The 23,165-nt window shown below is 43.5% G+C and overlaps 1 protein-coding gene across 3 annotated transcripts in view; it reads left to right on the forward strand.

Moving 5' to 3' along the window:
• Positions 1 to 250: 250 nt before the first annotated feature.
• stab1 (stabilin 1) overlaps positions 251 to 23,165 on the forward strand; it is a 42,561-nt gene continuing 19,646 nt past the window's right edge. For 2 of the 3 annotated variants that reach the window (XM_076025159.1, XM_076025161.1), the window contains exons 1-48: positions 251 to 434; positions 719 to 827; positions 2,295 to 2,422; positions 2,990 to 3,105; positions 3,321 to 3,406; positions 3,791 to 3,860; positions 3,967 to 4,062; positions 4,568 to 4,681; positions 4,795 to 4,982; positions 5,097 to 5,233; positions 5,539 to 5,666; positions 6,005 to 6,081; positions 7,353 to 7,475; positions 8,001 to 8,138; positions 8,213 to 8,284; positions 8,663 to 8,776; positions 8,947 to 9,000; positions 9,644 to 9,724; positions 9,847 to 10,005; positions 10,204 to 10,266; positions 10,412 to 10,504; positions 11,425 to 11,511; positions 11,587 to 11,698; positions 12,339 to 12,525; positions 12,668 to 12,761; positions 13,504 to 13,662; positions 13,831 to 13,926; positions 14,559 to 14,651; positions 14,790 to 14,837; positions 15,237 to 15,370; positions 15,852 to 15,963; positions 16,105 to 16,182; positions 16,262 to 16,363; positions 16,438 to 16,545; positions 16,972 to 17,106; positions 17,352 to 17,480; positions 18,040 to 18,093; positions 18,216 to 18,329; positions 18,519 to 18,714; positions 19,034 to 19,129; positions 19,269 to 19,314; positions 19,937 to 20,016; positions 20,120 to 20,245; positions 21,636 to 21,709; positions 22,004 to 22,075; positions 22,276 to 22,395; positions 22,502 to 22,549; positions 22,966 to 23,046. In XM_076025159.1, the coding sequence (XP_075881274.1) occupies positions 774 to 827; positions 2,295 to 2,422; positions 2,990 to 3,105; positions 3,321 to 3,406; positions 3,791 to 3,860; positions 3,967 to 4,062; positions 4,568 to 4,681; positions 4,795 to 4,982; positions 5,097 to 5,233; positions 5,539 to 5,666; positions 6,005 to 6,081; positions 7,353 to 7,475; positions 8,001 to 8,138; positions 8,213 to 8,284; positions 8,663 to 8,776; positions 8,947 to 9,000; positions 9,644 to 9,724; positions 9,847 to 10,005; positions 10,204 to 10,266; positions 10,412 to 10,504; positions 11,425 to 11,511; positions 11,587 to 11,698; positions 12,339 to 12,525; positions 12,668 to 12,761; positions 13,504 to 13,662; positions 13,831 to 13,926; positions 14,559 to 14,651; positions 14,790 to 14,837; positions 15,237 to 15,370; positions 15,852 to 15,963; positions 16,105 to 16,182; positions 16,262 to 16,363; positions 16,438 to 16,545; positions 16,972 to 17,106; positions 17,352 to 17,480; positions 18,040 to 18,093; positions 18,216 to 18,329; positions 18,519 to 18,714; positions 19,034 to 19,129; positions 19,269 to 19,314; positions 19,937 to 20,016; positions 20,120 to 20,245; positions 21,636 to 21,709; positions 22,004 to 22,075; positions 22,276 to 22,395; positions 22,502 to 22,549; positions 22,966 to 23,046 (4,872 nt within the window). In that variant the 5' untranslated portion in view covers positions 251 to 434; positions 719 to 773. Of the gene's footprint in view, positions 435 to 479; positions 828 to 2,294; positions 2,423 to 2,989; positions 3,106 to 3,320; positions 3,407 to 3,790; positions 3,861 to 3,966; positions 4,063 to 4,567; positions 4,682 to 4,794; positions 4,983 to 5,096; positions 5,234 to 5,538; positions 5,667 to 6,004; positions 6,082 to 7,352; positions 7,476 to 8,000; positions 8,139 to 8,212; positions 8,285 to 8,662; positions 8,777 to 8,946; positions 9,001 to 9,643; positions 9,725 to 9,846; positions 10,006 to 10,203; positions 10,267 to 10,411; positions 10,505 to 11,424; positions 11,512 to 11,586; positions 11,699 to 12,338; positions 12,526 to 12,667; positions 12,762 to 13,503; positions 13,663 to 13,830; positions 13,927 to 14,558; positions 14,652 to 14,789; positions 14,838 to 15,236; positions 15,371 to 15,851; positions 15,964 to 16,104; positions 16,183 to 16,261; positions 16,364 to 16,437; positions 16,546 to 16,971; positions 17,107 to 17,351; positions 17,481 to 18,039; positions 18,094 to 18,215; positions 18,330 to 18,518; positions 18,715 to 19,033; positions 19,130 to 19,268; positions 19,315 to 19,936; positions 20,017 to 20,119; positions 20,246 to 21,635; positions 21,710 to 22,003; positions 22,076 to 22,275; positions 22,396 to 22,501; positions 22,550 to 22,965; positions 23,047 to 23,165 lie in introns of those variants that run through there. The other variant, XM_076025160.1, reaches the window with a different exon arrangement.

A 23,165-nucleotide genomic window follows, 5' to 3' on the forward strand; every position in this document is an offset into this window, starting at 1 on the left:
CTAAAACCATAGATACATTTTTGTCACATTTCTCAAAGTTGTGTTGATTTACACAAAAGTATAGCAAGTATTTTCTTTCTTCTTTTTTTTTTTTTTTCAAATGTCTAGAAAAACATTTGCCATCACTTTGCCGGTGGCAACATGCTGCCGCTGCTGTTGCTACTGCAGGGGGGGCAGTAGGTGGAGATGACCTCTGCTGGGAGGATCCTAAGTGCCAGTTTCTCTTGTTTTTTTTTCTTTCTCTCTTCCTTTTCCAGAGAAAAAGACATGACGGCAGCAGCAGCAGCTCCAGCTCGTGGCTCTCATGTCTTTTGGCCGTTAAGCTGAAGTTTGACATCTTTGTCACAGGATTTTTTTCGCCGCACATTGTGGAGAATGTTACCATTGGGACTGACAATCAACCAGAAGCGTTGCTGAAGATCTCAAAGGACCAAGTCTGCACTTTTCTTCTCTTTTTAGATAATAGCTTTTATATTTCTTATGTTAAGTTCTGCTCAAATTTATAAGAACGGAGGTCCATCGTTGCTCTTTTTAATCGTTTTGTTTTTCTCTAAATCAAGGATGTTGTTATCTATATGTTTTTCTCTGTAGCCACAAGAGTCGTCTGTGGTTCAGGCTCAGATTAGATCTGAGTGGAGGGAACTCAACTGAAGGTCTGACGCTGCCTGGTCCTTTTCTTTACTTTTTCTTTTTTCTTTTTTCTTTTTTAAACATATAGCAGAAGGCGTTACTCTGGTAGCTTTCACCCTGTGCTCAGTGGAACACTTGAAGCCATGCTGCTTCTCGTGCTGCTGCTGCTATGCCATCACACTTTGCAGCAGGAACAGGTAACACACCTCCAAATCACTGACACACTGTGTTACTCACTGCTTCCATGACATTGTTGAATTGTGTTGTTTTAAAGTTTCTAAAATACATTCTTCTCGTCTTCACCAAATTGATTGACTACTTCCAAAGAAAACTCTTAAAACCTTTTTTTTTTTTTTTAATCTCCTGAAGTCCTGAGCCTTAAATCTTACAGTGAGACCGTAACCATTTATTAACATTCATTGTGTGACACGCAGCTCGTTTGTAATTTTTTGAAATGACTTATTTTTAAACTTTTTGAAAATAGATTGTATCACTGCATTCACTTCACATCCTCTGGAAATACTATTTTATCATGAGCATTTCTTTTCTTAAGATATTCAGTCTTGCCATATAATACCTCACATACGCAAACACGAAAGAACAGTTTTCTAAAATTAAAGATAGAGAAATGTTTTTACAGACTGAGCAGTCAAAATCGTAAAATAAGATTAACTTTATCGTAGAACTGAAGAGATTTAAGCGTCATAAACTAATTGTCTATGAAAAGTTAATACTGACTTAGTGTTGTTGAGCCACTACGACTGGCTTCATAATTATTTGAACAACTGACCACTGATCCACCTTCAGTTGCAGGTTAGAATTCGGGTGCGCTTGCACTTATTAGGCTAATAATATGTATATAATTTGTATACATTTATATATATATATATATATATGTATATATATATATATATATATATATATATATATATATATATATATATATACTGTATATATATATATATATATATATATATATATATATATATATATATATATATATACAGTCCAGTATTAAGCTGAAATGCTAAACTAGAAGGACAGTGAAGAAATTGTGCAGCAACATGAAGCCTGATGAATCCATTGCATTTCTTAAAAGGTGAAATCCAACAACAACAACAACAATAACTCCTGGCCTGGCAAACTTTATTGATGAAAATAAATAAATATATTATTTTCAAAGACCCAGTCCTAAAACAAAGAGTCTTCGGTCATCAGAATAATGAATGATTAAATCTGGGGAGAGGAAAGAAAGAATTAGCTGATGATCAACAGGACATGAAAGCAGATCCAATCCTGGAAAAACATCCCATCAACAGGGTAACATAAAGCATCCATGTATCCACATATACAGTAGGCAGACGACTTTCTGTGCAAATATGGGAAAAAAGACTTATCGAAATAACATATGATAGTGTCAAATTCCTTTATTTAACGCTCAGTGTTGCACTTTAAATCCCACCCTGATGGCTTTATTCAAAACCAACTGTAGTCCGTAGTATGTGGGCACCACAAAATAACAAACTGCATCACCGTTACAGATCACACGCTGCTATATTTGACCTGTGTGTTTTTTGCCTTTTAAAACTGTACCGAAAAGCAACTCTTTCAATAAATCCAAAGAGGGTCTGGCCGATGCCGTCAAACATCTCCTACGTTCTCAGACTCCTGCGCCTGGACGCTGTGATATCTCCCAGAGGGAGAACATGCGCACCCCCTGCACCTCCTGGGCCGCCTGCGCCACCAGCAGCTGCCCTCATGGCTTCAGCAGCGTGGGCACCGCCAACTGCAGGTGAGCTCCAGGGTTACGGGCCAGGGCTGTTGTTTGCTTCTGCTGGCTAGACCAGTTTTCCAACTTTCTTTGAACCATGGCACATTTTTTTACATTAAAAAGAATCCCATGTCACACTACTGACCAAAAATATTTTCAAATGACATTTTCATCATGACAATATTATTTTTTCTTTTTATTGTCGTTGACATTTATTTATAAAGGTTAAAAACCTCATTGAGTCCCAGGGTTTCATTTACAAGAGGGACCTGTATATATTATACATACAGCTCCCTCCTAGGACTATATATAATATATACATTTATTTGTCTAACTCAGCGTGAAACCTGGGCCTGTTTAGATGCACACAAAGCTGATTGGGAAGAATTGAGGAAAATAGGCTCACATTCTAGATGCACTGGTCCAATGTTCATGTTTGCCTCGCCTTGGTGGACGTGCGGGTTCGCAGTTGTAGTGTGTGCTGTGCTGTGCTGTGCTGTGCTGTGCTGTGCTGTGCTGTGCGCTGTAAGGCTAGAGGCCTCATCAACCTCATGTTATCTCATGTCACCTCACTGCTGTGCGCTGCAGCTACGTGGTCCAGTTCGGTGGTCAAGATAATTTGCTGGCCGGTTGTCATCATCAGTGTGTGAGGTCGTTCATGGAGCCGCATTGCTGCCAATCTTTCTGGGGACCCCTGTGCCTGCGTAAGACACACCAAACACACCATGAGGTCAAAATCAAATTTCCAAATGAGAAGAAATCCTTTTTTTCTTCTCACTTCACCGTAACATTCTTCAGTTGCTTTCCCTTCCTCTTTCATATGAATTCTATTTTTTCCTTGTAACGGCCAGCAAGGCAAGTGATGATGATTGTCAAAGAGTGATAATGTCAGGAGTGACGCCTGTTCCTGTGTCTGCAGCCTGTCCCACCTGGTCAGGACGGATGTGTAACTTCCACGGAATCTGCATGGACAGTGATGCAGGAAATGGGACGTGCGTCTGTGATGTGAGAAAATCATTCTTGCAGTAAACACTTATTTCTTTGATGCAAAGGTAGCGAATGCAAACAAATTTATCCGACACAATCCTGTAAACTTAAAGGCAGTGCCCGTGCAGCAGATAATACATTGAAAAGATCCGCCTGCAACATTCCATTGTCATGTTGCCGTGCGATTTTAGCTAGCGAGCACACAACCATGCGTCAGATCTGACTGTGACACAGTTTGCAGTAATCCAGTTACATCACCGGTGAGAATCTGGAATGTTTTTACAAGTGTAGTCATAGTGTGTTTGGAACCTGAAAGATTTGTTTGGCACGTTTGATGGTTGAGATTGTCGATATTTTGTTTTTATTTCAAAGAAGAAAATGTTCTCACTTCCCCTCCTGTAGGAAGGCTTCTCTGGCTTCGCCTGTCAGGAGTGTAAAGATCCCAATTTTTATGGGGAAAAGTGTAACAAAGGTGGGGAACTGGAAAACAAGCGTCATACTGAATTTTTACCGTCAGTTCTCACAGCTCAATTTCTCTCTCTTTTTGTGTGTGTGTGTGCACGCGTGCATGTGCACAGAATGCAACTGTAATAACGGAGTGTGTAACAGTGGTCCAGACGGCGACGGACAGTGTCTTTGCCAGCCGCCGTACAGCGGGACTCGTTGTGATCAAGGTGAGACCACGGAAACAACCATCAGATGTGCTGCATAAAAAAAAAAAAAACTCACTCACTCACTTGGTAAAAGTATTGATGTTATTTGCACTTTCCATTAAGTGTGTGATTCACCAGCAGGCACCTGCCTTGAACTTCTCCAGGCAGCATGAACTCTAGATTTTGAAAACACAGAGAATCAACATCCTTAAACGGACGTCTGGCTCTTCCTGATTCTGCCAAGCCAGCATCACTGTTGCATCACCACTGGGACTCGGCTCTTTTCATCACTTTAGCAACTGTAGAAAAAAAAAAAAAAAAAAAAAAAGTCTTTATTTGTGCTTTATTGATGAGCAAGAATCTGCACGAGATAAACGACCAGACATCTGGTTACTGCTACAGTGTGTTTTGGCCGTGATTATTATTATGATAAGAGACGAATGCTCCTGTCAACACTGATCTGCTGGTGTGTGTGTGTGTGCGTGTGTGTGTGTGTGTGTGTGTGTGTGTGCATGTGCGCTGTCAGTGAGCAGCAGGTGCAGTAACTGCAGCCCCTACTCCTACTGTAAAGGGGAGGGAGACTCGGCCTACTGTGAGTGTTTGCCCGGATACAGGAGGACGAAGCAGGGCAAATGCGGAAGTAAACAGCCGCCACAGATTTCTGTCTTCTTCGCACTTTGAAACACACAAGTATCACCTACACAAGCACTTTACCTCTCACTCGCCTCTCATCCTCTTCCGCCCCCCGATCAGGCTTTTGCTCGGGGAGGGACTGCGACGTGAACGCCGAGTGCTCCACGCAAGGGTCGAAGGTCAGCTGCGCCTGCAAACCGGACTACGAGGGCGACGGCAGGGTCTGCGTACCCAAGAACCCTTGCACCAGGAACAATGGCGGATGCCCCTTCAACTCAACCTACTGTGTCTTCGAAGGGCCCAACAAGGTTCGGAACCAGGCGGGAACCCGGTGCTGACGCTGAACCGGGAATTGAACAACAACAGCGGCAGAACCGTTTGCTCACAGCTCGTCCCCCCCTCTCTCTCCGTCTCTGTCTCAGTCCAGCTGCAAGTGCATGTTTGGGATGTCGCCAGCGGGGGGCAGTGCAGAGTTTGGGTGTCAGCTCGTGTCTGCCTGTTCAGCAAACACCTGCGATCCCTCGGCCGTCTGTCAAACTGGAGTGGACGGACAAGCCAGGTGCGCTAGAAAAGTATTTATGTCTCACAAATAGGCTGGTGTCAAATATATGTTTGTTTCATGTTTAGAACAGAAGCTGAAAAGAAAAATTACTTTCTAAAAAATATGCCGTAGTTTGCCCATGCCTGAGCTAGAACCTCACTAGAAATTGAACCTTAGTGGAACTGTAAGCAGGGCCGCTTTTTGGGACAGCATCTTCTCCAGCAACATGGTTGGCTTGGAAGAATCACACACTGAATGTGTGCTGTAATTTGTATTTAGCCTTCGATCCTCATCAACCGCTGCCCCATCTCGTGCTCTTGCAGGTGTGTTTGTGAGCCCAGTCAGATCGGGGACGGCCGACGTTGTTACAGTAACTTGATGGAGCAGCTGGTAGAGCTGGACAGCAGCGGGACGCACAGGGAACAACTGACCGGCGCCGTCGCCCTCTTCAGTAAAACATCTGACCTAAAGAAATGAATAGAACATTTTTAGTGTTTTCTTTTGCAGATTTTTTTTTTTACTTGATCTATCACATGGATAAGCCAGACGAGGGCTGCAACTGTAAGGAATCGGTGATATTTTGTGAAACTGAACAGTTTTTTGCTATTTCACCAAACCTGTGACGCGCTTCTGTCTCCCTCTTGTGGGCGTGAAAGCAATTACATGAACACTATCAGTTTTCCAAAATACACCAAACAAACAAACAAACAAACAAACAAATAAATTATTAAATAGCAGCTTATTGTATCAAGTCCATACTTATGTTTAACTTATGCTTGTGTTTCACAGAGTTAGGCTGTTCATTGCTGCTGAGCCACAGCGGGCCCTTCACCGCTTTCATCCCCCTGCTGAGAACTCCTCTGACTGTAGGTAGCACCTCTGTCTGAGTCTGTGAAGGTCCCCACTTGTCCAGGTCACAAGTCTTGGAGAGTTTAGTACAGTAGGCATCTGGACCCAGTTCTTTGTCAACTACCAGCTACGGCTAAACTCTCTGAGACAGTTTTTGTCTTGCTAGTCTGCTGTTCTCCTTTCCATCACTTTGCCATTACAATTGCAGTTCTCTCAGCACAACCACACTGACAAAAGAAAAAAACAGAGAAATCTGGGTAGAAACATGACAGTTGAACTTTTGTCTTCTTCTTTAAATTTGAGCCAAAAACAATAAAGTTAGAGGAGTTTGACTGCCCTAATCTACCAGGAATCTACAGTATAGAGCAACACATTTCAGTGTGTCATCTTGCAGCAGCAGCTGTGTCACTTGACACACCAGATGGATTAAAACCCAAATTGAAGGTTGAAACAGACCTGTGCAGACAGTTCAGAATAACGCAGCATTGCTTGCCCCGCCCACCATCAGACTGAAAATACACACGTTGAAGTTGTGTTGTAGTTTAAACATTAAGAGCTCTTTTCGAGTTGCCCTTTGAGAATTTGCAGCAGTGTTCATGTGCATGGCTGCTGCTTGATTGTGGCTGAGCGCGACGTAACGTCGGCTCGCCGAAGTGAGCCGAGCCAGCCGACGAGGCGCTCTCAGCTCGTCCTCCTAACAGACAACTGCAGTCGTGACAGATGGTTCACACAAAGTAGAACAAGCCAGAGTGTGAGGCCTTCGGGCATGTGAACAGTGAACACACACACACGCAGGCACACACTAACTGTCAAGTCTGAGGTAACTATAGAAACCCCAGTTGGGTGTTTTACACCATTTCTTTGCAATAATTTTATTCATATTGTTTATTGATTCAAAATGTTAACTTGAAATCAATGATTCAGGACACATCATATGCTGACAGTTACCTTGTACACCAAACAGTCCATATGGAGCGTTTGGAAAGAGGAGGCAGGCTTTAATGATAAAATGGCTGGCGATTGGATAAACCTTCTGTCTGTCACATTCTAAATGGGCCAATAAGATTTCTTTAGTAGCCACTTGATGTAATGCATCAAAAATGACAACAAAAAAAATCATCATGGAAGAAGAAGCAAAGATGAATCACAAGATGAACTTGGAAGAGAGTTGAGAGAAGGAAGCAGTTGCAACGGTTACAGCTGACTTGGCTCAAGTGGCTTGTTTGTAAAAAATTATGTGAAGGAATAAAATGATCAATCGGTAAAATCCCTTGAATTTGCTTGACAGGATGTCAACGACGCTGTGGTGTGCAGAAACCACCTGATCCTGGGTGAGCACCTCTACAGGAGTCTGGAAGGACGAGACTATACCATGCACGGAGGAGCCGTGATGAGGACAAAGGCAAACAACGTAAGGACGCATGTCAACACTGTGCAACACCAGTGAATGTTTCATTTTAAACCGGATGTACAAGAAAAGCACATTAAAACACAACGTCAATCTGCTGCAAACACAGCACTGCAAGTATCAGGGTTAAATACTGGAGCTGTGCGGGATGTGGGAGATGAAGAGGTGGAGCAGAGCAAGTGCGAGGTTAATGGAGGTTGGAGAATGTGCCGTCTTCTGGGAAGCGTGAGTGTGCCTCAGATGTTTTTACTGCAGGGTTGATTGAAGGAGTCTCAGTAAGAGAGCCGGGGTGACACGCCTCACTGGCTGCCGTTCAGTCAGTTATTAGATGCAAGAGGTTGTGAATGTGTTCAAGGGAGAAAAGAAAATTAGCAGCCAAGCAAAGGAAAGGCTAAAAAAAATAACAGATATGAGACCACGGATGTAAAATTTCTTGGCCAAAAGGAATCTTGGTTGAGAAAGATCCAGAATCCAGGTTAGTGAATCAGACGTAATGACACACATCTGTTGTCTCCGCCGTCGATGAAGAGGTTCATCCTGATGGACGACCCCAGCAGGCAGTACACCGTTGTCCAGGCCGACCTGCCGGCAGCCAATGGCATCATCCACATCATCGACCAGCCAATCCTGAAGACTCTCTCTGAAAGGCCGCCTCGGGACGAACAGGTCAGGCCCAGGAGAATCAACTCCCTGGGGTGTGAAAGTAAAGATCAGTCACATGTCTCATTTTCTTTGTCCAGTTTGCTGATAAGACTGTTGGAGAGATTCTCACCAAGGATGACAAGTTTAATCGCTTCCTGTCCCTGGTTGATGTGAGTATCTCTTCCTAATAAGATGTATTTACTCATTTCCTTTACATTCATTTAGATTCAGTTTTCAGCTCACTGCTTTTTAGACGCTACAGTTCGCTTGTGATGAACACATTAGCGATGAAACAGTTGTGGGAGTGAAATACCGCTGGGTGCTAATGCTAGCATACCAGGCTAATTGTAATTTACAGAGGACGAACAATACGGACAAAGTGCAGAGTGGGACATCCTCTCACTGTTCATATCATGCGCTTGACCTCCTCATTCGCCATTGTCCACAAAAAAAAAATGTGGATGTGAATGTTGATCACCAGTACGATGATGTGAACCTCAAGGTCTCTTCTTCTCTAATGAGGTAAATGTGCATCATTGTGTGTTTAGAACTGCGGGAATCCTCCTCCTCTGCGGGGCCCGGGGCCCCTGACTGTTTTCATCCCGACTAACAACGCCGTGGACCGAGCCAGAGACGGCAGCATCCTTTACATGTTGAACGACGTGAGTTAAAAAGTCCCACTGATCACTGTCACAGCCCATCCCATCCCCTGAGGGAGGCGGTGGGCAGTGGTTGGGCCTCGCTCGGGAATCGCTGGGTGGGATCTACCAAATTATTCATTATTTAACGACACACATCATTGAAATGTCTTTCAACTCTGTTCTCTTCATAGGCCAAACATAAACTCCAGGAGCTGCTGAGACATCACGTTTACTCCCAGGCAGCGGTTGGTTCTCTTTCCCTCCATTTATTACCTTCCTATGTATTTTTCTTTTATCATCTTCCTTGCACTTTTCTACGGAAGCATATTGATGCATATTTTTTTAAAAAAAGGGCTCAGCATCAAATAATTCCATGAAAAGTTTCACGTTTTTACAAGATCATTTTCACATTATTTCACAAAAACCAATCGGAACTAAGTGAAACAAGGCAAGTGTCGGCACTGTACTAGACCGTCTTAACACGTGTCTTCAACTGACCTGGAATGTGTTCCATTGAGCTCCTGCTACTTCATTATAGCTCAAAATGTGGATTAACCACTGTCAAGATTTCTTATAGAGTATCATGAAAAAATAATGTGAAAATCATCTAGTGAAAATGCGAAACTTTTCAATTAATTATATGATACTGAGCATTTTACTATCATAAAATAATGCGATATTTTCATGTGATAATGTGAAAAGGGTCTTGTAAAAACGTGACAAAGAGACCCTTTTCTTTTTTTCACCTTTATTTATGATTCCTCTTAGAATCAATAGTTTTGAACCAGCAAAAACATATGAGGGAATAAGGTGATACTAAGAGCAAAAACAATGGGACTTTAGGATAAAATAAATGATTTGATAGTTATTTTTACTCTTCATCTTTAGCTATCAGTCGACGACCTGGTAACCCTTCACCAGATCCATACGATGGCCAACCAGGTTGTCACCATCACCGTGTCAAACACTGTAAGTATTCAGACGCCGAGTTGCCAAATCTGAGTAGGCAGATTTACCACATTTCCCCCCCAGCGCTATGAATAATTCATACCTTCCCTCATAAGAGTCTCCTGCTCCTCCTCCGTCTCCAGGGTCAGATCCAGCTGGGCGAGAACCTCGTCCACTTGGCCAGCACCAATATCGTGGCGTCCAACGGCATCATTCACATGATTGACGGGCTTCTGTACCCGCCCTCCATTCTACCCATCATGCCTCACCGCTGTGATGTCGTTGACAGCAGGATCATCACAGTGAGCTAACTCCCTGAGAGAACAGCAACACCTGAATACTGACAACAAGATTGGCTGAGACTGTTATGTTCACATTGGGATTGGCGTAAACCCCCCTCCCCCCAAAAAAAACAAAAACAAAAACAAAATAACAACAACTTGTTATGCTGAAAATGTTTTTTTTTCCATGTATGTGGACTTATATGTGTGTGGTTTCAGGGTCCCTGTGTTCACTGCCTTTACCTGGATGACAGCAAATGTCCTGACGGCACAGTTGAACTGGTAATCCTGTCGCTGCAAATATGTCTGCAGTGTTTTCCTCATGTCTGAAACCCAGACAGCGTCTTAGATGTGTGTGTGTGTGTGTGTGTGTGTGTGTGTGTGTGTGTGTGTGTGTGTGTGTGTGTGTGTGTGTGCTCGTCTACAGGACAGTCACCAGTCTGGCTGTTCCTACACAGTAAACAGCCCCAGCCCAACTACATACACCGGATGTGCCAAAAACTGCAACGCCACCAGACAGGTGAGACCGTGTTTCATTCATTGGTCCCTGACTCGTGTATCTTCAGTCAGTTGTCCTGCTGGACGTGGTCATCAGAGAATGGTGCACTGTGGTCACTGGTTCCTCGTGTCCTCCAGAGTTCAGTGTAAATTTGCTCTTCTGACACATCACTGCATCCATGGCAGTGTGCCAGTCCACCTCAAGGAACTCATCACTCGGCAAACTTCATCCCACGCTGTGAAAACAGTCACCTCCTCCACAAGGCCAGGTCTAAGTTCTGGACTGGGCCATTGAGCTTTCTGCTCAGGGTCTTCCCCACCTGTGGAACTACCTTTAAGACTTACTCCCTCAAGGAAGCTCAGAATGGCACTTTAAGATTAGTTTTGGAATGAGAAGTGCTTTATAAGTATGATGCAATACTCTTATTATGATTACACGGTCAGTTAATGGTGCCTCTCCTAGTCCCAGTGTGGCCATTCTTCACTGATCCCTTTGGCATCAACACAGCATTTTCTCAAAGGAAGAACGCCCAGTCCTTAAATGCTCACGGAATATTACCTCAGTGTTAACCTATTTTAAGCAAAGAGACGGCTGTGGATAAAAATCCCCAACAGATCAATAAAAATACTGAGACCAGCCAGTCTGGTGCCAACAATCATTCAACGTTCAAAGTCGCTTCCATCGCTTTTCCTCGCCTGTCTGATCCTTGACTATGCCGACAGTTGCTGCCATGCGATTGGCCGACTAGACATTTTTGTAGCAGGTCCCTGCTAGGTCTCCAATGACAGATATATTGATATATTGAACACCAGGCTTCCAGCGATTCTTTGACATACCAGACTAACTTCTGACAAAAAGTGTGAACAATTTTAACTTTGAAAGTTGACTAAAGCAAACACATAGTTGATCAGAGCCTCAGTCTGTGTGCACGTGTTCCTCAGATTGCAGAGTGCTGTAAAGGTTTCTACGGACCAGACTGTAAACCCTGCATCGGAGGATTCCAGCACCCCTGCTACGACAAGGGAGTGGTAAGGCACAGACAACCGGCGCGCACTCTCACACTTTATTGGTTTCCTGTTTATTGATGCACCGGCCACCTGCAGTGCTTGGACGGTATCCACGGCAACGGTTCATGCAGCTGTCAGTCAGGCTTCAAGGGCATCGCCTGCCACATCTGCGAGGATCCGACCAAGCACGGAGACCACTGTGACGAAGGTAACGTCTGAGGCTGAGAAGGCCGGCCGCTTCCCTAAAAAGTGCACGTTAAACAGGGGGATCCTCTCAGCTGAAGCATTGCGTGACGTTAGCTGTCTTGAAACGGCAGTCGCGACCATTGTGCACGTGTGTTATCTAAAGATATCAAAAATAACATCAGTCCTTTCCACTCTGTGAGATACATTTTGAAACAAAAGAGTTCGTAAGATGAACAAATATTTCGCATTTAGCACTGCCCTCCAAGTGGAACAACCAGCTGCGTGACACGTTAACGTCTACACACCACTTGCAGAAAAAAAAAAAACAAAGCAAAAAATTAACAAACATGCCCTGAATCAAAGTGCAGAGTGCGATTTAAACCTCTGCAGGTTAAAACAGACATGACCAGCCCCACCCTGGTCATGTGTTTCCATGAGCTACGGCTGTTTGATGGATGGATGCACATCAAACTGAAGGTTCAGTTGTCAAGGATGGAGCCTTTTGTTCTTGCACCATTTTTAGAACCAGAGCCTGGTCACATTATTGTCTTTTTTTATTATAACAAACTATCTACAATAATGATAATAATAATAATAATAATAATAATAATAATAATAATAATAATAATAATATGTAATTTTCTCTGTATGTCTGTGGTCAGAATGCCACTGTGTGCACGGCGTGTGTGACAACCGTCCAGGCAGCGGTGGTGTGTGTCGGAGGGGCTCTTGTCGGGAGGGCTTCTCCGGGGACCTGTGCGACAAGATGGCCACGCCCTGCAACTCTGACGGGCTGCACGCGCACTGTCACATCAATGCATACTGCACCCTCAAAGGACTGCAAACCACGTAAGGGATGTTGAAGTCAAGTCCGTCTGCCACTTCCACTCGCCTACAGAGAAGCAACATGGGAAGATGAATGGACGGCTATGAATTTTCCCCTGGGGATGATTTCCTCAAGGCCTGTTTTTTGTGTGTTTCATTGAACCAGGTGTGTGTGCAAAGACGGCTACGAGGGCGACGGACACTCTTGTGTTCTGATCAACCCCTGCCTGACGAGTAACCGTGGAGGGTGTGACCCCAATGTGAGGCTGGATACTAGTGTGTGTGTGTGTGTGTGTGTGTGTGTGTGTGTGTGTGTGTGTGTGTGTGTGTGTGTGTGTGTGTGTGTGTGTGTGTGTGTGTGTGTGTGTGTGTGTGGCTGTGTTCGTCTTGCTGTTGTACCCTACTCAAAACAGACAAATATTTCACACATATTACGACAATAAAAGCAAGGAAAAACAGAGCAAAAACAACATGTTTACGCCAGAGCCACAATTGCACTTAATAGACAATACACTAGACACACACAAAGGTGCATGGATAGTGCAATAATGGAATAATGGAATTCTGCAATAACTGCAGAATGTGAATGTGATGGTGATGCATGTGGTGTGAGTGTTGTGTGGCATGTGTTTTCATTATTATGGTTTTGTTAGTTTGTTAGGTTTAGTTAGGCTTTACTAGTTTGTATTGCTTTTTGATTCAATTTACTCTACGCACTGAAGGAAGGCACTTTTAAATGTTGTTGTCCTAACTCTATGACAATGAAGGAATTCAAGTCAATTCATTTCAATTCAATCCAATTCAATTCAATTAAATTCAATTAAATTCAATTAAATTCAATTCAATTCAATTCAATTCAATATAAATTCCAGGAAAGAAACAGAAGATGACCAAAACATGTATGAAATAAGTAACACCGATAAGGTCTCACAAATCTTAATAAATCCCTTATTAACTCTGCCTTACTCTCCTGGTCTCCTTCTTTTCTTCCTGCCTTCATAGGCAGAATGTGTCTATGCGGGGCCAGGCAATGCTTCGTGTTTGTGCGCTGAGGGATGGACAGGTGATGGCCAAGTGTGCGTGGAAATCAACAACTGCCAGCTGGAGACCCGGGGAGGCTGCAGTGGCAATGCAGACTGTGACCACGTCGGACCTGGCCAGGTGAGTCAGTCACCGTGGTGGATGATGTTATGATGATGATGTTTTTACACTTTACATGATGCATCTTTGCTTTGAGAATTCTTTCTTTTCTCTAATGTAGCTGCGCCTGTGTTCACCTTGTGTTTTTGTGTGTGTGCCTGCCTGCCTGCCTGCCTGCCTGCGCTGCAGCACACGTGTATTTGTAAAAAAGGCTTCATGGGAAATGGAAAGGAGTGTGACCGCATCAACCCCTGCACCATCAACTATGGAGGCTGCCACCAGATGGTGAGAACACATCACCCTCACAGTGTGTCTTCACGTGTCACTCGCTTATCCTTTAATTCACTCGTGAAACTCTGTGTAAACTTCAGAGCAGATTAATCACAGTCATAAACAGGTTTTTGCTTCCCAGTCTTGTCACTTCTTACACATGCTGTCAAAACTCTCTTTGCACAACAAGACTTCAGAGGGAATTGATAGCAAGGAGAAGTTTGAGCAAATCAACATCTGCTTCTTATGTTTTATTTGTGGGGTGAAATTTCATCTTTCGTTTTTACACCTAAAACTGTCTGTTTTAATTTCATCTCTCTTGCCAGGCTTTGTTAGAACAGAATGAATAAATATAGAGTTGATAGCAGACAACTGATAATGGAGGGATGTTTTGCTTTTAAGCAGGACATTTTCCCTGTTGTTGGTTTGTCATTAAGATCGGTTTATGCGTCATGCACAGAGACAGATGCACGATGATTGATGTTATTCACAACGTCTGAATTTTCTCACAGTAAATGTAGAAATGTGTGGCTTCCATTGAGATTTTAAAAACATCACTCTTGGTTATGTAAAATTTAATTAGCTTTAATAAGGGACAAAAGGTGGTAGTTTCTTCCATTACACTCATCTATCTGCTCTCTCCTCAGGCAAAGTGCGACTTTAATGACACGACTCACACCTGCACTTGTCCTGATGGTTACAGCGGAAACGGAACCCTCTGCTTTGGCTCATTAATGGATGTGAGTGCTCTCATTTGTACGCTTCTGGAACTGCCAAAACACACACACAAAAAAAAAAAAATACTCCTCCTACTACTACTACTACTACTACTACTACTACAAGCCAAACTCAGCAAATGTTTCATTATGTGTTTGCAGGAGATGGAAATGAATCCAGGGATTAGGCTTTTCCACCGAGTCATTCTGGTTTGTATGATTTCAATGTTTTTCTTTTTCTCCCGCGCACTTTCAAATTCCACCTGCTGGGTGCCACAACTTCAGTTGGGGATTACTAAACTATAGTCTGCAATCATTTTGAATATCAATTTGTACCATCGCTGAAATGAAGCATGGGTCAGGATGGAATCCATCACTCCACTCCCCGCCAGTGGATTACTGGTCATGTCGGCAACCTTTCCTTAAGCAACGACATCAGACCAAGGAAGAGCTAAAAAGCATGCAGTTGTCTAACTGTGGACAGGCTAAGTGGCTGCTCCATTATCATATCCCACGACTATTAACCTTGCTTGCTTATAACAGTGAAGATCAACCCCACCGACCACCACCTCCCTTGTCAAACAGACAACCTTTTGAAATTGCTTTCAGAGAGGCGACCACGTGTCTCTGAACCTGAGTGGGGACCTCACGATGTTGGCCCCATCGTTTGATGCTTTGAGGGACCTCGGCTCAGATCAACAAGTATTCTGGAGGAGCAGACACCGCATCCTTTACTTTCTAAGGTCAGTTTCACCGACGTTCAAGTGTTCCAGCGCTGCCATCTGTTCATGGCTCCCGCACCACTTGCCACAAACAAATGTCACGTCGGTCTGCGCATTGAGCAGTATTTAGAGATACGGAAACCCAGTTCTCAGGGTTCTTTTTTTTTGACAGTTTCAAGTGGAAATATCAGCAGATTTGCAGAAAACAATAATAAAAAAAAAAGGATCTCATCAGCATTGGCCTGCGCCAACATGCCGGCCTGCTCTGGAAGTCCACTCTTTTCTCTTTCTCTTATCCACCATGCTGATTCATCATTATGCTGAGCCTGTATCAGGCAGGAGCGTAAGATAGCCCCTCTGCGTAAAGGCTTGACCCTGCTGAAGTGTTGGATACTGAAACCAGATCCCTCTGGCTGGAATCCAGAATCCACAGCCACTCATCAGAACTCTGATCCAAGTTTTCTGAATCACAACCATTTCCCTCATGTCTTCCTGGTTCCAGGGCTCACTTCCTGTTGAATGTTTACTCTGTGGAAGATCTGTCCAAACAAATTGGTAAAAAGCTGCCCACCTTGAACCCCAACATGTTTTGGGAGGTCAGCAACAGCAGCAAGGTAAGAAGTGGCAAAAGTATTCTCACGCTCATAGTTAATCATAGAACGCGTCCATGCAGATCCTGGGGTTTTAATCCCGGCCAATAGGTTTGCATGTTTGAACAAGAGTTAAACAAACTTTTGCACTTTCTTTCCCCCAAGGGCATCCGTATTGGAAACGCCGCCATCGTCGACCGCAACCTTCCCGCAACCAATGGCATAATCCACATAATTGACCAGGTACAAGTCAGTTTTCATAGGCACTGTATCAACCCCAACTACTGTATCAGATGCCTCTGACCTCGTTTGTTTTTTTCAGATCCTGATCCCTTCCCTCTCCGACCTTCCCCCTGAGCCACCGTCTCTGATGGCCTTCCTGAACTCCTCCTCCAACTTCACCCTGTTCAGGCAGTACGCTCAGGTGAGATACACCCACCAAACACCTTTGGTTTTCTTTAGTGTGCTTGTAGTGAGTGTGTGTGTGTTTCTTTGCAGATGTACAATCTATCGTTCGCCGCGAAGCTCAAGTATGATTACACTGTACTGATGCCAACTGACGATGCAATCAGGCAATACCTCAGCAAGACCAACCAGACTGTTCTGGTAGGTGCAGATGCTGCGTCTCTCCCAGAAGTCCACTTCAACTTCAACAGCACAATTCAGCTGAGGAACCTGATCTTTAAATGGCTTTCTTTTTTTAATTAGAAGAGATTCTTGTATTTTTAGTAGTATGAAGATTGTGACTACACCCATCTTGGTGTGAAACTGTAATGTATCCAATTTATTTTTTATCTCATGATATGAGGGAAAATCAACTTATTAAATTAGGTTATTAAAAGAAAAGTGAAAGGACAACTTTATTTAACCCTGAACTATTAACTTTTTTGCATGTGGCATGTGCATGGTTAATTGCAGGGGAAAAAAGTAAATAAAAGGTTGTCATCATATGCCATCCTGAGACACCAAGATGGCATAAAATGATGACAACTCTGATGACAACTCTCAGACCGTCTGTCTTTCTCTCTGTAGGATATCGACGAGTTCAACTACCACATTACTTTTGGGGAACTACTCTTCCCTGACCGGCTGTATGACGGCTTATCCAAACCCACCTTCCTGGGTTCAGAATATGAGATCCACTTCAACATAGACGACAACAACCAGGTAAAAAGTTGTTGGTCGGTGTTGAAGAATTACGATTTGACTTTTGTTTTAGAGATACTGACAACCCGGTGCATTTTTCCTTTCTCTGCTGTTTTAGGACCTAAACAGAACAATTTTCCCAATTTGTATTAAGTTTGTACCCTTGTGAACTTGTGAAATGCTCAGACATACTGAAGAGATCTTTGGACAGCAGTAACATTTTTACACGTCTGACAAAACAAAGTTTCTTTACCTCTTGTCCGCAGACATTTGCGAACGACGTTCCTCTTAATGGCACTGTCATTGAGACCGAGTACGGCATCATCCTGGTTCTCCATCAAGTCCTTAAGATTCAGCGGAACAGATGCAACACTTACGCCAATGTGCAGACCGTTGTAAGAGGCGCAGCTGGGCAGGTGGTGGTGGGGGCGGGGCACGGGTGTGATTGATCACTTGGTGTGTTCCACTGCAAAGGGAAAAACAAAAATCCACCTCCAATTTCACAGTAAATAGAATTTCCTGTGGCGAGAAAAGCAACAGCTTGTCTTGATCGATCATGAGGGGTCGAACTAATAAGGGTCTGATTCGAAAAAGGTTTACGATGGTTGTTTCTCACTGTTAAAGATCACACAGTGACGTCATCTCCACTGAATGCCATCTGCTAAATTCTCTATTCTTGCAAAGTTTTTCCTTGTTCTTGTCTTTTATCCCGTTCTATTTTATTTGGTCCAAGACATGATCTGCTGTCTCTGCACAACAAATGAGGCAGTGATAAATAAAGTGTTATGAGTCTAATTCATACAGTGCCAGGCCTGGGTATCTTCAGTAGCAAGTCTTACATAAATTAATTATATTGGATAGACTTTGCGGCTGATGAAAATATCTAGGATGAATGGATGATGTCAGAATGGCCAACCTGTTCAAACACCGATCGACTGCTTTTCTTGACCCCAGGGAAGGTGTGGAGACTGTGACGGAGCACCTCGATGCCTCTTCACCTACAAATCAGTAAGAACACTGCTACAAAGATTGAAGTTTTGCTTACGTGCAGTTTCTTGATCTTGGCTTTGTTTGTTCTTCGACCGTTTCTTCTGTTGTCTCAGTATTTTGCCTTTAATAATCCCCTGCAGATCAGAGAACAGTTCCCAGCCAACATGAAACCCAACTGTAGATACAGGAAGCGAGTGGGATACAGGAGGAAGTCAGTGCCAGGCTGTGTCATCAAATGTTTACGACAAGTCACGGTAAACCAACACTACTGGATGAGGATTGATGTCTTTATTTTAATATACATGATGTCCTTGAATATCTTTAGGAAGAGTAAAATGTATGTTTAGTCTTAAATAGTTCAGTACCAATTGCAAATTTATTTAAATTTAATATTTTTTACTCATGAATAATGAGAATAAGGACACTGCTGCTCTGTGCTGTAGGTTCACAACTGCTGCCCTGGTTTTTATGGCCACGAGTGCTTCAAATGCCCCGGAGACATCGGCAGCTGGTGCTCCAACCACGGGGTGTGTCAGGATGGCGTGGACGGCAACGGGGAGTGTCGTTGCTACGAAGGTTTCCACGGCACAGCGTGTGAGGACTGCGAGCCGGGACGGTACGGCGTTAACTGCACCCAAAGTAAGGAGCACACTAACGCCAATACCAACATCATCATCATCATCACCAACACCAACACCAACACCAAAACCAAAACCAAAACCAATGCCAAAACCAACACCAACACCAATACCAACACCGACGCCAACACCGACGCCAAACACCAGCACCAATACCAAAATCAACACCAACACTTGCCAACGTCTCAACAAACTCGAAATAAATACAGCGTCCATCATCTTTTAGTTCGACCATTAGGGGGCACAACTTGATCCTTTACGAAAAAGAGCCCTTAAGCGCTTTGACTGTTACTGTGTGGGGGGTTGGGTGTCTGACGCAGAGTGTGCTTGTGCCCACGGGAAGTGTGAGGACGGTCTGGCAGGAAGTGGCAAGTGTGTCTGCTATAAAGGCTGGAAAGGAGCCGTCTGTGCTCAAGGTGATCACACACACATTGGCAATAGGAATTTCACCATGATCGCCATTCTCTTTTCCAGTCACTAACGAAGATCTGTGTGTGTGTGTGTGTGTGTGTGTGTGTGTGTGTGTGTGTGTGTGTGTGTGTGTGTGTTTGTCAGAGATCAAGGACGATGCCTGTGGTGGAAAGTGTGATGAAAACGCCAAGTAAGTCTCCTTGATGTGCCCACAGTTGGTTTGTGTGTGTGTGTGTCAAGGGTCTTAAGGTTTATGTCAATATTCATTGAGTATGAGTACTCAAAGTTTCTTTGTCATACTATTAAAAAACAGAGTAATCACCTTGCATTTTAAGCATAATGGCATTTTAAACATAGTTGTTTATTTTCAAATTTTGATTTATTCGAAATCACTTTGTTGAGTCAGGACAAAACCAAACAGATTTTAACACACTGAGAGAGACCTGAAGCTGGGTGAAAAAAAATAATGATAAAAAAAAAAAAAAGAAAAGATTCCTTTGGCCGGTTTGGAAACAATCCCCCGATAACTGAGTTTTTTTTTTTTTTTTTCTGAAAAGCTTCACAATTGAAAAAAAGTATGAGCGCCTACTTAATAATCTATTTTCTCAGCCTCAGTAGCAGCATTCAGTAGCAACATTTCAAAAACATTTGTGACCATGTCAAAATCTTTCTTAGAATATACAAAGATATCAATAAACTGAATACATTCAGTAAGATGAATTAAATAAATTCCAAAAATCCTATTAAGTGGAGAAAGAAAGGCCATGACTACTGCCGCCAGCTTCTGTGCAACTGCTTCTCCTCTGCTGCAGCTGTTTAAGCGGACCAAACGGCTCCACAGCCACATGTGTATGTGTGGCCGGGTATCAAGGCAATGGAACTTACTGCAAAGGTAAAACACCCTATACACAACTTGACACGTCTTTTACAAACATTATGAGTTGTCAAAGCTTGTAAAATTGTGAGGTTCTGATTTGTTGACCTTTATTTGGCAGAACTGGATCTGTGCTACTGGTCTAATGGAGGATGTTCAGAAAATGCTGTGTGCACTAAGGTCTCAGCAGGAGAAAGGACCTGTACCTGTAGAGAAGGGTATATTGGAGATGGAGTTGTGTGCTTGGGTATGTTGTCCTAGACGTCCACACAAAGAGCCATAAAAAGTAGTATAATATATAACCCTTTATATACTGCCATATAAAACACTCTTATTTTTAGAATGGGGAAAGGGGAGATTTTGAGAATTTCAGTCACATTTTACAGCTAGTGCTGAATCAGCTGTCAGTTAGCATTTCTATAGCTATTAGCAGCAGCTCATCCTGGCTATGGAGCTGGAAGCCATGTGGCATGGACACAATCAATGATATTAGCTCACCCAGTGATTCCTGAGTGCGGCACCCCTATAGCTCCCCGCTCCGTCAGTGGCTGGGTCGAGTGCGGGAGGATACATTTTGCATCCTTTGGGATGTGACAATCAGTGTGCCTTTAAACTGAACTGTTTATGATAACTTCTTTAGTTTACTGGCAAGTTGTATGTTTTGAACACAGCAAGTCTTGCTGTAAAACTAAATTGTTAAATCAAATGAAATTTATCTTGAAAATGTCCTTACAAGGGATTTTTTTTAGATAATTTCAGGTAGAAAATAATAACAACGTTGATGCTAAATACCTGTAGGTAAATCAAGTCATGTTCTGTCATAAAGTGTGTTCAATGTGAAAATGCACAGCACAATAAAAAAAAAAAAATTGATTTGTCTTGATTCTAAAGCTGACGGACATATTGGCCCAATTCCACTGGCCAAAAAACGTGGTGTTTTTTTTTTTTTTTTTTCAAATAATCGGCGTTTGGTGGCGGTGGAATCTGCTCACCGAGCCGGCTCAAACAACCCGGCAAGCGACCCGGGTCAAAATCGGTTCCGAACCAATCGGCTTGCGATGGAATTGGGACACCCGGGACAACACCACCTTTTTTTTTTTTACCTGCCGCACGTCGTGACGTTGAGCGTAACGTGCGCTAAATCATGATATCGCGCCAGTCGCGGCGTATATCAAGGACTGATGCAAAGGTTTTCGATCACGTTCCATCAGCGCTTGATAATTGTTCATTGTCCTCTGGCTGTTTCGCCCGCTGCTCGGGCACAAAATGGACCAGACGCCGAAACAATCGCTGCACGGCGGGAAGCGGCAGGCGGAGGTGCGCGCCGCTTCAAGTCTGGCGGCAACGACGTCATCGTTCCACGACAGCCAAAAGTGGCCAACAACCAAGAACACTGGCCAGCGCCGGACTCTTGAATTCTGTAGCACTTCATCATGCGATCTCAGCGCGATGACGTCAGCAGACACGCAGCGGTGAAAGCGGAGGGGGTGCAGCTTGCCGGCGGGGGGAGTTTGGTGCGTGGCGACGGAACTCAATGCCGATTGCTTCCGCGACGTCCCGCGTCCAAAAACATGGTGTCACCCCCTCTAATTTTAGTGGAACGGAGGCTTAACTTTACAATATCTTTGAATCCTCAGAGATTGATAGCTGTCTCGTCAACAATGGAGGCTGTCACAAGATGGCTGAGTGCATCAGAATAAGCAGCAACAGGGTAAGAGAATAATTTGCCACAGTTGTGAACTTCCATGAAACACATTGCAGATATCATCCAACAACTCCAAAGTACCTATACGCTACCAGAGGAGAGAGAGAGAGAGAGACCCTCCGAGAAACCAAGGCATAGTGACCAAAACCAATGAATCTTTAGGTTTTGGCTGAACTAAGAAGGCAAACAAACAGACAACTAAATAAAAACAGAACTCTTTAAAGGGAAAAAAAAATAATATCACAGAAACAATCAAACCAGGAATCAATGTCTTTTATTTCTCCCCCTTGTTTCTTCCAGAGAAGATGCAGATGCATGACGGGCTTCCGAGGGTCAGGGTTTTATTGTGATCCAGTCAACCTCTGCTCTCTGGTACGTATTTGCATCCATGCACTTTCCCCTCTCTAGTCCGTTTCCTCATAACAGAGATTGAAGGGGAAGTGATTCCGTGAATTTTGAATTGTGTCATCTTATTATTCCGCCGTATGTTTTCGTGCATGATGGAGATACACCTTGAGTTATTTGATGCCGGATGTCAGCGTAGGGTTTGAAGTCCCATGTGCGTTTTGTAGGACAATGGCGGCTGCAGTAAATACGGCCGCTGTGAGTACTTTGGCAACGGCCAGAGGAACTGCTCCTGCCGCTTGGGTTACATAGGCGACGGCTTTGACTGTCGGGGAAACACCTACCAAGTAAGTCACATGACATGACCTCTGACTATCCCCTGACCTGTGACCTTTAACTTTGCCGTCCCTTCCTCCACCACTGACGTGAGGCCACATTCTCTGTGCGTTGCAGGAAATTAATCGACAGCCGGAGAACAGTTTCTTCAACAACATGTTCTCAGTGAGTTGTGTTAAAATCACTATTTCTTTATTTTCTTGAAAACGACTCGTTCATTTGGACGTTCGTTTTTTGTGTTTTGTTGTGTTTCACTTGTCACAACCAAAAAGGAAATGGAGGACAGGATTTGTTTGCTAATGCCAGTCAAAATCATAATTGTGACTTAAACCTCACCCTGCCGACTTGCCTCCTGTCCATTTTTTTGTTTGTTTTCAAATAAGTCAATTACCCAAATAAATGAGTACAAAGAGTGCCTGCTATTTTTATGAAGTGCAAAAATGATCATCCTTAGCAACAAAAAAATGCTTTGGCCAATGTAAAATCTACTTATTACATTCAGGAGCTGCCGCTCAATCGGTTTCATTTCCACCGGGTAATGGGTTTTAGCTGCGTGAGTTAAGTTTGATTTCCTTCCGTAGTTGTCAAAGTCGAGCGTTATCTTGGGCGATGGACCCTTTACTGTCTTCGCTCCCTCAGCAGAGACCAATGATGAGTCCCATGTGAGTACTTCTGAGATTTAATGTAACTATGGCAACTTATCTGTAATTGTTGATGCAAGTTTCATTGACTGGATTTTTTTTATATGTGTGTGTGTGTGTGTGTGTGTGTGTGTGTGTGT

The sequence above is a fragment of the Nelusetta ayraudi genome, unplaced genomic scaffold (genome assembly GCF_046127955.1).
Source record: "Nelusetta ayraudi isolate G7.1 ecotype Tasmania unplaced genomic scaffold, CSIRO-AGI_Nayr_v1 ptg000017l, whole genome shotgun sequence".
Taxonomy (NCBI): Eukaryota; Metazoa; Chordata; class Actinopteri; order Tetraodontiformes; family Monacanthidae; genus Nelusetta; species Nelusetta ayraudi.